Source organism: Harpia harpyja, chromosome 9, assembly GCF_026419915.1.
Source record: "Harpia harpyja isolate bHarHar1 chromosome 9, bHarHar1 primary haplotype, whole genome shotgun sequence".
NCBI classification, from domain to species: domain Eukaryota; kingdom Metazoa; phylum Chordata; class Aves; order Accipitriformes; family Accipitridae; genus Harpia; species Harpia harpyja.
The window spans coordinates 16,323,902-16,338,558 of NC_068948.1; the positions used below are offsets into that span (position 1 = coordinate 16,323,902).

The 14,657-nt window shown below is 45.0% G+C and overlaps 1 protein-coding gene across 5 annotated transcripts in view; it reads right to left on the reverse strand.

The window, feature by feature from the left end:
• Nucleotides 1-14,657, reverse strand: part of ZNF423 (zinc finger protein 423) — a 238,150-nt gene that overhangs the window by 147,534 nt on the left and 75,959 nt on the right. For 3 of the 5 annotated variants that reach the window (XM_052796002.1, XM_052796004.1, XM_052796001.1), the window contains one exon: nucleotides 14,371-14,451. The exons of the other annotated variants lie outside the window; for them this stretch is intronic. In XM_052796002.1, coding sequence (XP_052651962.1) covers nucleotides 14,371-14,451 — 81 coding nt within the window. The remainder of the gene's footprint in view (nucleotides 1-14,370; nucleotides 14,452-14,657) is intronic. 5 annotated transcript variants of the gene reach the window in all.

Below are 14,657 nucleotides of genomic sequence, written 5' to 3' on the forward strand. Positions count from 1 at the left end.
AGGGGTTTTGCACTTTTGTAATTCAAGTATATAATTAAGAATAAAAGTATAGCAAGGAACAAGGGCCTATACCCAGCAGTCCAGATACTGAAAAATATGAAAGAAATACCCTATACTAGGAGGAAGTCACTGGCTGCAAAAATCACACAAAAAGAGTATTCAGATGAACCGCTACACTATCTGGTAATTCTTAGAAACACTGCAGAGGTGACTTGCCACACCAATTTCACCACAGACACCAACAGCACTTCCAGCCGAAAAACAACCTTAGCTTTCCTGAAAGGTTTTCTAAGAAATCCTTTTTTCTCCTTTAGCAAGCCATGACTCATTGCTCTGTATAGCACAAACAGCCACCAGATACAGAAGCTTAAGCGCCAGAAAATGCTCCACTAGCTCACAGAGAGTGTTTCAAGTGGGAGCTTCAAAACGGCCTCCAGAACCACACTCGTGTTCAAAGGAGGTGCTAGAGAACACGGCTGTGTGAAATTTGGCAATACAGCTTCACTGGCAGGAACAGGGAGGTTAGTTTTGGCTCACATGAGAGCCTCCACCCTGTAGTTTGCTTTGAACAGTTCTAATGAAAAACTCAAAGTGAGATTCAGCTGCAACCATCAGTTTTTGCCTAAGGTTGGTCAAAAGCAAAAGAAATTTGATTTCTGTGTGCATAACGTTGGAGGGGGAATACATCTCTCCTTAGAAAAGACTCTGTATTTTGAGTTATCTTTGAAAAGGAAGGTAGCTGGGAGACCTATAATTCTCTCGCGCATATGCAATGCATGTAGGCAAGCAAAACATCGATGTGGTGGAGGACGGGGTGAATAGGTAAGTGCATCATCCAACTTGTAGCACTGGGCAGCAGACAAGCTTGTCCACTTTACTACTTCCAGAGAAACCTTTAGTCACTCCTCCCACCTATTTGCAGCAGCAAAATGAGAAAATGCTGCTCTTCAGCTTGAATAGATATGCATTTAATTCAGAGAATCTAAAGATGCCTCCAGAGGAGCTACGTGGCCCAAATCATTATAGCTTTGCCTCTTACCATGATGTATTTTGGAAAATCTCAAGCCCCAGAACACAATTGGAAGGAGAAGGAGGTAAATCACAGGGTGCTTCTTATTCTGACACATGGTAGGAGGAGGGAGAGAAAAAACCCACTTGAGGATGGCGAGTGGGAATACAGGATAAGCAGGACAGCCAGCCTCCCCTTGACAAGCATGCAAGGGAGTTGGCTGCCTGCCCCTCCAGGATCTCCAAACACATCAAAGGCAAGAGGTGGTTACAGGCCACTAAGACTTTTTCCACCCAGACCACTGATGTTAAAGGGAGGGTTCCCTGCCTCCTAAAAAGCCAAGAATTTCTTGCTAACACAGACCAGCAACATTTACTTTAAGTTTTCTGTTCCCTGTAAAACCAGAGAACATATACTTCGCTTTCCTCTTCCACAGACTACACTTAAAATGTCAGAAAACAGGACAAGCTAGCTTATAAATAATTGCAAAGCCCCTCCTGAAAAAGGTTGAGAGGGAGGTGGGATGAAAGCTCCCAGCCAGGAAAGCTGGGACTGCCAAGGAGCAGAACAGAAGAAGGGCAAGGACAGTGTGTGATATCCCAGCTCCATCTGTATGCAGAAATGAAAGGCATTGAGGAAAATATCAGTGCGGGTTATGGCAGGTGTTCCCAGGTGTGGGGAAATCCTTGGGGAAAGAGCACCATCAACAGAAAATACAGCAGACCTTATAAGAGACAGCTGACGTGGCAGATCCTACAAAAGCTTGTCTGCGGTATCTGAACGTCTTTTGTTCTCTAGCCCCATTCTTTCACCTGGCAGCTCACAGATGAAAAGACCTGAGAGATGTTCCTGTCACAGGAGACTTTTCCTCAAAAGGCTCCTAAAAGGAGGAGGGACCAGGGTAACGCGGGGTCCACTACAGGGGATGCGTGGCAGAGGAAGCTTTACCCTTCTAATAACAACTCTCCTACATTTCTGGAAATTCTCCCTAACCCTATCCCCTCGCTACCTGCAGAGTGATAACAAAGCCAACATTGTCCATCAAGTCTCAATCTGAAGTGACTCATTTATTCTCAGGAGCTTTGTGTTCATTTTTTTCAGCCTGCCATCCTAAGAAAACAAGGTTTATGTGATCATATTGCCTGTCATATGTCTTAACTGTTTGTCCCTTCCTATTAACTTTTGAATCACAGCGGACTGGGGATAGAGCGCTCCGAGAGAAATTGAGTTCCTCATATAGAAATTGAGTTTCTATAAGATTGGCAAACCTACCTTTGATTGGGTAGGACAGAGACCCCAGTTCATGTCTCTGCTGAGAGCAAGGCTAAGAACAGAGTCAGCACTTATCCCTGCTCTTGGGCCTGTCCTAGGCAATCAGCACGTGTGTGCCACCCGGCCGGCCAGCACAGCTCGTGCTGCTTCTTGTCCTGCTTGTAGGCAGAGGATGGGAAAAGGAGATGAGAGTACTCTATGGGGAATGCGGTCGGGTGGGGGGCTGAGCTGGACTCTACGACAAAGAAACGCAACTTCATAGCGAGTCTGGCCTCAAACATAAGAAAACTTGTTTTTTCTGCCAAATTGCCTGTAACTTCATGACACATCATCAGGGACAAATGCCAATATTTCTCAAGTACTCACTGAATCCAGTACGCAGCCACACACAAAACAGCAACCAGTTGGAGAGTTCATCCATTAATTTGTTGCTACAACTTCTTCTTCCCTTTTGCCTAAGTATGGCAAGCAATAGGAAAGTCACAGCAAAGTCACTTTATATCCTAACGTTGCCACTTTCTAAGTCTGCACAATTAATGCAGGGTGTCTTGAAACAAGTAGAAAGCGTGTGATGAATCAAATGCAAGTACTCTGGAAACAGTGCTCCCGTAACACTGCAAGGCTTGGCTCTCAAGTGAGTTTGTGACATTGGTAAAAAGCAGCTCTCCGCCCCAAGTGTGCTCTGCAGGGGCATCTTCCTCTACCTATGGACCAAACTATCAATTTCTAAGGAAAAGAGAAGGAACAAAAAAAAATGTCCCTTTTTCCTGTAGCACCACATGATAAATTTCATTCGCCCCATCCTAACTGCTTCTAGTGACAGTGTAGTGTTTGTCTGAATTTTTAACAGATGTTTCTAAGTACTCTTGACCACTTCTCTCTCCTGAGGATTTCTGCAGTGGGATAGCTCTAGATAGTAATACAAACAAAGCTTGTATGAGGCTCTTGGGGATAAATCTGTAGACACTGCATCTAAGATGGGTGTGGGTATGGGTCCAAGCCTTATGAAACTTTGTAAATATCCTCTAAAGACTAGCAAGCTGGACTGACCCTGCCTGCAGATGTTTTTGAGCTTACCAGCCCCACAGTGGAAAGCAAGACAGCTTACAGATAACTGCAACACTCCTGAAACAGCCCGACAGCAGGATTTAAACCGAAAGTTATAAAAGCAGGGATATACTGGAGCAGAACAGAATAATGCAAAGGATGATGTGTGGTGGTATAACTCCATTTCAATTCAAAATACCAAAGGCGCTGCGAAGGGGATCAGTCTGGGCTGAGGCAGAATTTCCCAGATGTCAGGTTACCCTCGGGAACGAACACTGGATTCACTTGACAGGTGTGAAGGTACTCATGCAGGCAGAACACAAATTGCTTTAAAAAAATAAAATCTCTGCTTTCATTTTAAAAGAAAATGAGTATCTTGTGCTAACGCCTGGCAAGGAGCAGTGACATCTGCCTGAGTTTGTACGTGGCCTGAAACAATCAGCTAAAACATGCTTATGGCTGCTAGTTTGCATTATCAAAATGTAACCATAGCTATTTAATACCGAAATGAAATCTATTAAAGCTATTGTCGGTGTTTCACAGCAGCTGAAACTGTTTTTTTAAAAGGTCAGTCTACTAGCTGGAGAGTGAAAACAAGCAAGGCGGCTGTGCCAGCCCTTAGGATGTGGCTGCATCCTGCAGTCTGGCTTTGCGTTCCCTTAAATGTCGGGCAAGAAGCAGCAGCGAGGTCTCGGCGGAGCCCGCGTGCCCTGCCAGCCGCGGGGGGGGACGGACGGACGGCTCCGCTCCTGTGGGGGGGGCACACAATGGGGCAGCGGGAAGCCATGGGGCGAGCCCGCACCGGGCCCCCACGCATGCCCCCACCACAGCACGCTGCACCCTACTTCTTGCCGGGGCAGAGAAAGGGATGGCTGTAGAGGACACCACTTTTCTCAACCCCATTCAGCTTTGTGGCGGCTGTGTCATTCGCAACAATACCACAGCCCTCCCCCACCCCCAGAAAAACCCATAAAAAACCCCAACCTGAGAACCACTTCCCCACAAATAGCATAGCTGAGCTCCAAACACCCCCACCGCCAGCACGGACCGAGCATTTGCTGTCATCTTCTCTATTAGCATTTCTGTTAACCCTTTTGTACGATCACTTGACTTGGTTTCGAAATTCCTCATTCTGAAAAACACTTGTTAAATATTGGCCCTGACTGCTACACAAAGTGATAGCTTGGTAGTCATAACCCACAAGATATATTTAGCTGCACAAACTCATCATCAATGGATTTTGAAAGCATTGTAGCCAACAGACTGGAAACCACATGCAATACAAACACATAATAGAACTTTTAATGTGCAAAGAGACTAAACAAAAAGATCCTTGACCTTCTTGCTTTCCCTTGCATACCATTATCCCCAGCGAGACAGCAAATGGAATGACGTGGAGAGCAACAGCTACCATCAAGCAACTTCGGAAGCCAATTTCTACAGTAGTTAAGCAGTTAATGGCGTTAATCAGAATGATAACTTATTAAATTCTACATTTATGCAAATAGCATTTTGGCATATCACATGGAGACCTGAGTAGCAGAGCTCGCCAGGAAAAGGTCCCAACATCTTTTACATTTGCTGTTTTGGTTTTTTTATACCATGTAAAACAGTGTCCGCAACGGTTGGCACATCAGACAAACCACACTTAAATAAAAAGCTACAGTCGCAAATTAATCTCTATCATCCCAAATAGATTAATGAACAAATTGTTTAATTCTTAACCTTTACGGAGCAGAGATTAATCTCTACAGCTAAATCCAATCTCTGTCTTTATCTTTTTAACAAGAAGTTGACATTTCTTATAGACCTTCCTAAAACAGGCAACATCTACTGAACAAAGAAAACAGCAGACAGCCCTAACTCTCTCCATGCTGCAGTAGCTAGCACAAAAATATAAAGCAACAGAGTAGTTTATGGCTATGACTTGAAAGGACATTATCTGCGTGTGATGAGACGAATCAGGAAAGCTGCGGTTTAGGGTAGGCAGAACTTACAGCAATCTTAGTTTTGTAAAGCCTGTGTGGAAAACTTACTGTTTTCTAAAAGAAATATCTGGCAACTTTTTGGCTCTGGGTTGCATTTAAATTCAATGAGGATGGAAGATGCAGAGAACTGGATGAACAGCTATAAATTGCACTTTTAATTGCTTTCAAGATGTTAAAAAGAATATCAAGACGTGTTTACGCACGCAGTTTTCCCCTTTGTTGGTGCTGTTGTTTAATAGAATCAAATTCTGCACAGAATTTTACCCATTCTTTTAGTTCATTCTCTGTCTTCAGGAAAATGGGGTGGGAACCACTTGCTGCAGGATGTTGTGCAAAATGAGTAGTTCACCAATTGAAATTGTACCTCTCTTTTGAAAATCAATAATATTACTTATACACAACCCCTAACTGTTGATTTATTGATGTGTATGTAAATATACGTGTACCTGGGTACCTTCTCTTTGGTTGTGCAAAGCCTGCAACAGAGAATGTTAAAGTATCTCTGGAAAAAATAATTGGCCTTTTTTCTCCCCTTTGGGTACAAATTTCTGTTTTTAAATGAATGTGCAGGTTTCCTGTTGCTGCATGAAGCCTTCATTTCAAAATACCAACTAATTCTAGGTTTAATTAAAACAGAATGTTTTATATCACAAACACTGCGAGTTTTTTTACAGCACATATCTTCTTTACCTTAATATGGTTGCTGGCTATTAACAGAAGAATTTTTTTTTTTTAATTTAATGAAATAATTCAAAGTTTTACAGCAACTCTCTTTATGGAGTCAACTTATGCAAGCACCGAAGCCTTTCCAGAGAAAACAGGATTCTCCCCACCTCCCTCTGGCTTTTCTCCCTACTGAATGCCATGGCCTTCACTCAACCAAAGGAAATGAAAGACAGACTGAGACAACAGCATCACGTGGGTGAAGGTCAGATTGATTTTCAGCTGTGTGGTGCTGTTTTATCACCCTCAGGACAAAAGTTAAGCCCTTCACTTTTTTCATGTCTGCTTTAACAGAGCAACTTATTTTTTTTGAAATTTTGGTTGGGCTCCATACCACCAGAATTATCAAGGATAGCCTAATTTAAAACATTTGTGGAGATCTTCTTCCTCAGAGTAAAATCCAGAGCAGCCCACACACCACAACATTTCTATCCAAGAGTTTCCGCTATTCCCTATGTACAAATAGTGGCTCCTTGAAACTACTGAGGTTTCTGCAGTGACATTCGCTGACAGCAAAAGAAGAGTGGGATGCAGCTGCCGGCTGTTCAGCAATGATCCTGGGCACAGGGAGAGGAGCATTTGCTATCTCAAAAGGGGCAAGTTCACAAATTGTTTTTTCTCCCCATCCTCCCGCCCTCCCTCCCTCCCTCTCCCCCCTGCTTGGAGTGGTTGAGCTCTCCAAGAGCTGAGCCTCCCGCCTGTCACTTGGTGATCCGGACATGCACGGCCAATTACCGTGGCAGCCGCTGGAAAAGCAGACAGTTTTGCTAACTCAGATTGCACTTTTCCCAACACCAGTACCACTCGCAAAATCACTCCCCCCAACTTGCTGTAAGGACTGGCTCTCCTAGTTTCTCTTTTAATTAAGACAGATGCTCCCCCAAAGTAATGATGTTATTTTCAATACAGCCTATTTTAGCTAGTCAGGTCTTCAAAACTGAACTGATTAACATAAAATTAAGGATTTCGTACATCATAGATATGTATGTGTATACCTAGTTATTGAGAGAAAGAGCATCTTCCCTCCTGATGTTTGCATTTCCAGAGTTTAAACTGGCAGCCAGAAAACTCAGTATTGTCTCATTTAAGCTATGAGACAAGAAAGTCCTACTCTGAAATAGGTTAAATTTGCCTTATTTCTGTGAGGAATGCAACAGCATTAGTGACTGCCTCCTAAAGATGACAGTTTATCCTCCATAAAAAGCAAGGAATACTATCTGCTCTATTTCTATGTACCAGAGGCTCCGGTCAAAATCAAAGCCAGTTACACTGGACACCATTAAAACACCTAACGGAATACAATTCCTACATGAAACAGCTCTAGTAAAACAAACCATGGCAAGTGTCTGTAAGAGAAGAAGTAGAGAAGGGCTGTAAGGTGAGACCGAGCAGCTACCCAGGTTGGATCTGGATGCAGTTTGAATGCAAATTAAATAATTTGCTAGGTTTTGTGAACAAAGATTTGACTAGCATACGTCTTTAGCTCGTCTGAACCTAGCTGAGACTGCCCCCGAAACAGGACATGGAGCAGACTCATGGAGCACCTCAAGGTGACCTGCAGATGCTGGTCCCCATGGGATGGTTCAAGGAAGGCTCTGCACATGTACGGAGCCCCAGGGAAGAACCGGCTCTGGGACAACGGACAAAAGAGCAACTGCAACTGAGAGTAAAGGAGAAAACAGTAACGCAGTAAGGTGTAACTTAAATGTATAAACTGTGAAGTGACTCAGTTACATGCAGGGCCAGGAAAGGGCAAATGCCAGCAGAGCGTCAGGGAAAAGACTGCCACGAGCAAGATGCGAAATGGTGGCAGTCCAGAAAGGAGCAAGCAAGGAAACAGCCTTTGAAGAGGGAGCCCACAGGGACACCAGCACAGGCAACAGGGAGAGGGAAGGGCAGAGAGCAGTCACCCCGAGGAGACAACCAGAAGAACTCACAAAAGAAAAATCCCATGCAATGCAGAGACAGACCACAAGCTAAGTATTATCATAAATGTTAAAAAACTGTCCTGGTGGCATGTTGAATTTTTGGCTGGTTTTGGCTTGGTTGGTTGCTATGGTTTATTGACGCAGATTGAACAATGTAATTCAAATCTGTTTAGATGACTCTTGGAGTACAGTAAATCACCTGCATTCAGTTTTGCTCACAGAAAATGAACACAGGTGTATATATGTATATTTCTGTAGACTGCAAGGTCATAAAGGGAATTTATTCTACTTCCGTCTTTCCAAATTTTCTAATGAATAATTAGTAGGTGTAGATTTCTAAAATGACCATTTAATATAAATTATATCAAATCTCATTTATTTTAAGAGATATCATTAAGTACAAAGTCTGCATGAGTGAACCGAGTTCACTGTAGAGGAAATGACTGGGAATTACGTTCAAAAATCTATTCAAATGTTTAATGTAACAGATTCCCTGGAGAAAAGCAATGGGCTTCTTCAGCCTTTCCTTATGTCCTCCTCAGCAAGGCTAACGGTAATTGAGTACCAACATAAGGAGGAGCCAAAAAGTCTTTCACCATTATGCTGAGAAAGATTTTCAAGGAAACCTAAAGAAGAGATGGACCCACATGCTAAAAAAATGGTGCCTTCAAGAGGAAGCTCAGCCCCACGGTTACATGTGTCACCAGCAATAAAACCCACCCGGATTAAAGACCTTGGCTCTTCCACCAGTTTCGTGCATGTCATTAGGCAAATTGGTGAAGCCACAGTTAACAGTAATTTTCATCCAAAATAATTCAGGCTGTTAAAGGGGAAGGTGTTGAATTCTCCCCCAAACCCTGACCTCTCAGCCCCCTCATCATGTTGACATAAGGCTTGTGCAGCTCCATAGGGCACCAGATCCGGGAGCTGCGTAGACTAAAAATTAATTCTTTTAATTATCAGCAATGTTAGCTCCCAAAGACAACACAAACCTTGTACCAGCATAAGGTAGGAGATGGAAGGAAAGAATAGCCCTTCCAGTAATAGTCAAAACTTAAGCCAGATTAGACTGACTGACTTCTTAATTCCATGATGATAAAAATAAGAATAGTACTTTCTTGTATCAGAAAGGAGTTGCTAGTCTAAATGTTTAAAGATGACAAAGTGCTCAAATGCCCTAGGAAGTATTTAACATGAACAGACCAAGTGCCTTGAAAACCCCCAATCAATTTTTTTCATTAGTTAAGACAATGAAAGCTGGTTGTAATAAGCAAGAAGTTTGAATAACATTACCTATATTTAATACATATTATTTAACTGAAATTTCTACTGAATATATTTACAACAGTTTTGAAGTGAATATGAAATTATGAAATCTATTTTAAAAATTCACCTTACAATTAAAAATACCTATTAAAATTACTTAAATGAAAGAGCATTCAAAAGGTACATACTTGTTGCCAAAGCTCTGAAGAAAGTCAGAAGCTGCTTAGACCTCTGGTGGAGGTCTTCTGATGTGCAAACCCAGCTTGGAGAACAACAGCCTCTCCAGCAGGTGCAGGGAAAATATCTCCCTTATTCAATTTATTTGACTGGTTCAGTCCAATAACGAGTTTGTTCAGAACAGAGAAACTATTTGGCAGACGATCGTTAATTTGCTTCTTGCCAGCCCACAGTAAAGAAAGGCACGAGACCCCTATGGAGAACGCAGGCACCTGGTTGAGGTTGTCCACGGGAGGCCACATACCTTGGTGGATCCATCCTGCTCACAAGGAACTGCTGTGCTGCACGGGTGCGGGCTGCTGGCCAGCACGAAGACACCACGCAGCCCTCCCTCGAGTCGGCACTTGAGGCGGGCTAAGCCCTGGGCTCCTGGACCCAGAGGCCACGCAGAGATGCTCCAGCGAGCGCTCCCAAAGCCAGCCAGCTGAAGAGGACCAACCCATGCTGGCACGTTTCCCTAAAGCCAGCCGGCACCGGGGGGTGGAGGCTGCTTTCTGGCTTCCCCAAGCCTGGAGCACAGTTAATAACATGCCAGCTGTATCTGCAGACAAGCCAAGTTTAATGAGGCTACAACAAAAGCATTCAAATATGCACTACAGAACTTCTGTGGGGATTTTTTCTAGAGCTTGTTTTTAAAAAATGAAAGATAGGAAATCTTGACAATGTTTGTACACACACTTCCTTTATTTTTAATTGATTTTTTTAAAAAAACACTTATATTCTACAAATTCAAAGAAATCAACATTAGAAAGACTTTTTTAATCCCACTACTTCCAACAGCAAAATTATGTTGTGTGATGAGTGCTTGAAATGCACTGCTGGTTGCTTTTTTAATAAACATTGAAGTCTCAATTGTTTTTCCCCTACACGGCCAGACACCGTCTTTCTGTCTGCCAGGTCTTCACACCAGGACAAGTACTATCCCTCGCCTCCTGCTCAGGAACCAGGACAGGCACACAAACGTGACCACATCTCTAGCGCTAGTGATGAAGGAGATACCTTACCCACTCGCTATCCTATCAGCCATGCTTTACCATGTGCCTCAGTCTCTTACTCTGGGTCAAGATACAGGAGGTATCAGTAAGAGGATTGCAAATATGGATTTGGAGACAGCGGAGGGGGCAACAAAAGAAGTCTGCTCAGGCATGAGTGGGTGGAGAAGGTGGAAAAGGGGCAATCGCTCACCGTCTCCTCCACCAGAAGAACCGGAGGGTATCAAACGAAAGCAGGTGACAAAGCTGAAGTGAACAAAAGGGAATAGTTTCCCCAACACGTAACTGAACTCTGGGTCCCCGCCACAGGAAATGCTAAATGCATACTTTGCTTCAACAAGAAACTTCAAAATGGAAATTCATGGAAGAAGATTATCTGTGGGATTTAAATAAAAAGCACCAAGAAGTGCCCAGATAAGTCTGCTGACAGCTAGGAGAATATTCTGGGGAAATGGTGCTATGGGACCATCAGGCTGGCTCAGGACGGCCATCCTTATATGAAGACTACTTACCCAATGGTCTGCTAAGGGATAGGGGAGGAAATCGGGGAAAAAAGCAGACTTTCAATGCACCTCTCGTTCACTGCTCACATCTGCAGTCTGAAGATCTTGACAGCTCTGAATCCGCCAAGGCTGTTGATAGGGCCAAGAGTTTTGTCCCTCAACAACCCACAGGAAGGCAACGCGTGCCCTTCAGCGGCGCCCTAGCCACAAACAATCTACGCTCTTGTCCGTCTGAGACAGGACAACCCCAGCACATCCTCCACAGAGCTCTCTAAGGCATTATTAAAGCCCACTTTATAACAAGCACGCATCTGTTGTAGTCTCCAGGCTATCCTCACTGCATTTCTGAATTGAGTTTCACATATTGGGTTTTGTCTACAACCTCCTCAATGCTGGGACCTGCTTAGGGCAGCAGCGATCCTCCTTCCTGTGGGCACAGCTGCCCTTGCAGCACTCGGCAGGCTCCGGCCCTGGAAGGAGCCTTTCCACTGCAACCCCTCCCTCCTGTGTTTCAAAAAACATTCATTATTTACTTATATTTCTATAATGCTGAGAAACAAACCTGCCCTATGCAGACCCACGCAATACTCCCTCTGCTGCAACACCACGATGGATTATCCTTTGCAGAGAGAAACCTGAAGCAGGGGGAGAAGGGGAGGTGGAGCTCGGGCACCCCTCATGCCCCAGAAGGGCCGTGTGAGGCCTGGGGTGCAGGGGGGAGCTGGACGGGCTCCCGTTCCCGAATGCAGGCCCTGCTGCATGCAGGAGCTCTCATGGCCAGCACCTGCCAGCTAGCTCTTGTTTCGCAGCATTCGGGGTGCTTCGGTCTTTGTTCATCTCCCCAATTCCGATGCAGCAATGTATCAGGAGGTGAAAGTGCTGTATCAGGAGGCGCGAGTAGCTTTTCAGACAGCCAAGTGCCAAACTGTTCAAGACTTCAAAAGCACATTCGCTTTCTGTAAGAAGCCTCGTTTAAAACATGCACCCACTTTCTCTTCTATCCATTTTCATGTATACCTGCGCTTCCTTTGCAGACTACTTTCTGAACTAGACAGGAGTAGATGAAAGAACTCAATTAAAGTAGCAAGAACGAAACAGTCCCTTGCCAATACAAGCACGCTAACTTGTCATCCTCAACTCCTCACTGGGCCACGTGTTTAAAAATGACAGGGAAAATGTTCTTCCTGTGTGAAAAACATATGCTGCTTGAGGAAAGACATCATCGTTGCTAAGGAATGTTTGTGCACCCTCAGAATGCATAGCCGGGCCGTCCGCGATGACTGCTGGCTACGTGGAGGCTGAGAAAGGGGTAGAGATAGCTCATTACCTCCCCTCCTAACCAGGGGTTTTGGTTACATGCAACCAAACGGCCCGCAGCCGTGCTGGCAGTGCTCCTATCTGCACGCGCAGTGCCTGGTGCTGCCTCCCTTGCCACCGTCCCGGAGGGACCCGGCACAAAGGTGGCCGTGGCGATTTGTGGGGGGCGGCGCTTGGCGCACTGGCACGCTCTTATCGGCGAGCACACTGCCCGGCTCCTCGCGCCGGCTCCCGCGCGGCTGGGGATCTGCCGTGGGCTCACCGCCGTGCCCCTGCTGTGGGAGACCCTCCGTGAGGCCGCAAAGCAAATCCCGAGCTGGGTGTTTATGGCGAGCAAATGTTGTTTTAAATTCAAGTCGTCCCCCCCACCGCAAATCCTTACAGGCACCGGCGCACCTGCGAAATCCAAGAGACCGCCCGAGAAACAATCGCTGAGGCTCAGCCCCCGCTAACGCCTGCCCGTGCTGAAGGGCTGAGCGCGGGGTCGCGTGCCTCAGCCGGAGCGGAGCAGCCCGAGGGTCTCACCTACCTTCGCCTGCCGGATGACCCTCCGATCTGCCAGATAAGCAATGCTGTTAGGGAGCATAACACTTTGGACAACTTTCACAAATGTATGCAATACATTAAATGCTACACTAAAAGCACCTTTGCAGGCAGCCCCCACTCATGCCAAATGCCCCGCGTGGGTACAGAGCCAGTGCTGGTGGCTCAGGAAACACATTGCACAGGATGCACTGCTAAACCGCTGTATTGGCAAGGCTACCATATGCCTTGTTTGTCATCAAATTTGCAACTGTGCTTCTGTTTGATTTCAGATCCAAATTCAGATATGGGAATATGGTTTATGTTCTACGTGATAAATGCATATTTCACTGAGCACCTCCGTAGAAAGCCAGGCAGAGCAGCACCTTATCAGCACGCTAATTTTCTGGTATGTGTAGGCAGAAGTCCTGGAAAGAGCCTCCTCGCAGGCTGGTTGGCAACCTCCAGGTAAACTCAAACATCACCTGTGTGGTGACAGCAGTCAGGGGAGCCGGACCCTGGACCGGCTTCCAGCCAAGCGTACCCCTACAATAATCTGGGGTTTCAGAGCTCTCAGCACGGATGGGCACAAATACTAACTACAGGGAGACAGGCGAAGCACCTGGCCACCGTGGCCAAGGCGGCTGCCCGAGCTCTCGGGAGCCCCGCTGCCCCTGCACCTGGAGAGGGGATGCCCGGGACAAGCTAAGGACAGAGGCCTGCGCTCGGAGCCCTCCAAGTGATTGACAATAAAAACACTGCCCCGGTGCCCATTTTCAGATCTAGACAGCGAAAACTGAGTTCTCCAGGGAAAATCCATGTTTTTACAGTTTGTGATATTGCTGAGCTTTTCTGGTGCCAATTTTAAAACACTGCTACGACCTCTGGAAAGAAGGAAAACTGCATTTCAGCACGAGAACGTAGAAAAGAACAAAAAAAGGAAACTTGTTATTTTTTTTAGCTTGAAACACTAGTCAGGTTAAGAGAAAGGAGCAGAATTCTGGCAAGGACAAGAGCACTCAGACTGAGCCACAACACAGTAATTAGGGCCAGTAGGTCATTAGAGACACAGCTGTATAAACTAGGTGTATAATTAAGTTTCCACACTGCTTTTTCACAACTGTATTTCAGTTTCTTTTGTGGAGGACAATCAGTAATTCATTAATTTAAAGATGCAACAACAGCAGCAGCAAAAAGACAGAAAATCTCTGACTTGCCAATCAGGTGCAGCCAAAGATTACAATTTGGGGGAGGGCTAATTTTGGAAATACATGTAAGAAGTCTCTCTTTGTCAGTGGGAAGTACAAAGTGCCACCTGACAAAAACATTCATGAGACGTTGTCACTTGTTGACAAGCTGCCGTATATGGTTTTCTGGATAAGCATCGCGCATATACGGTTGCATGGCGATTATAATTCTTGTAGCAGGTGAAATACAAGAAAATGCAAAATTATACACTAGCATGAAACAGTTACAATACCTCATTTCAAACGTAAGCCTAGTGTACAAGTTACAGGGCATTTAAAAGGAGCAACTGCAAGACTTTAATTATAAACTAGTTCCTACCGTACAGTAGTTTAGAAAAATCAGCTGCTTCCAAGCTGGCAATATCCATATATAGCTCTGCTGCTGTTTGAAACAGACAACCTGTAAAGTTATCAACAACAGAAGAGGACCTCATGAAATGCTCAGAGACCCCACCGAAACCTACTTCTGTCCGCTTCATTGATGCGCTAATTTGCTTTAAAACACTCTACATTCACTTGAGAAACTGAAGGAAAAAGCCTACATGAGGCTATTCTGATCCATAGGAGGAAAGGGGTGACATGGGTGGAGGAAGCAAAAATAACACA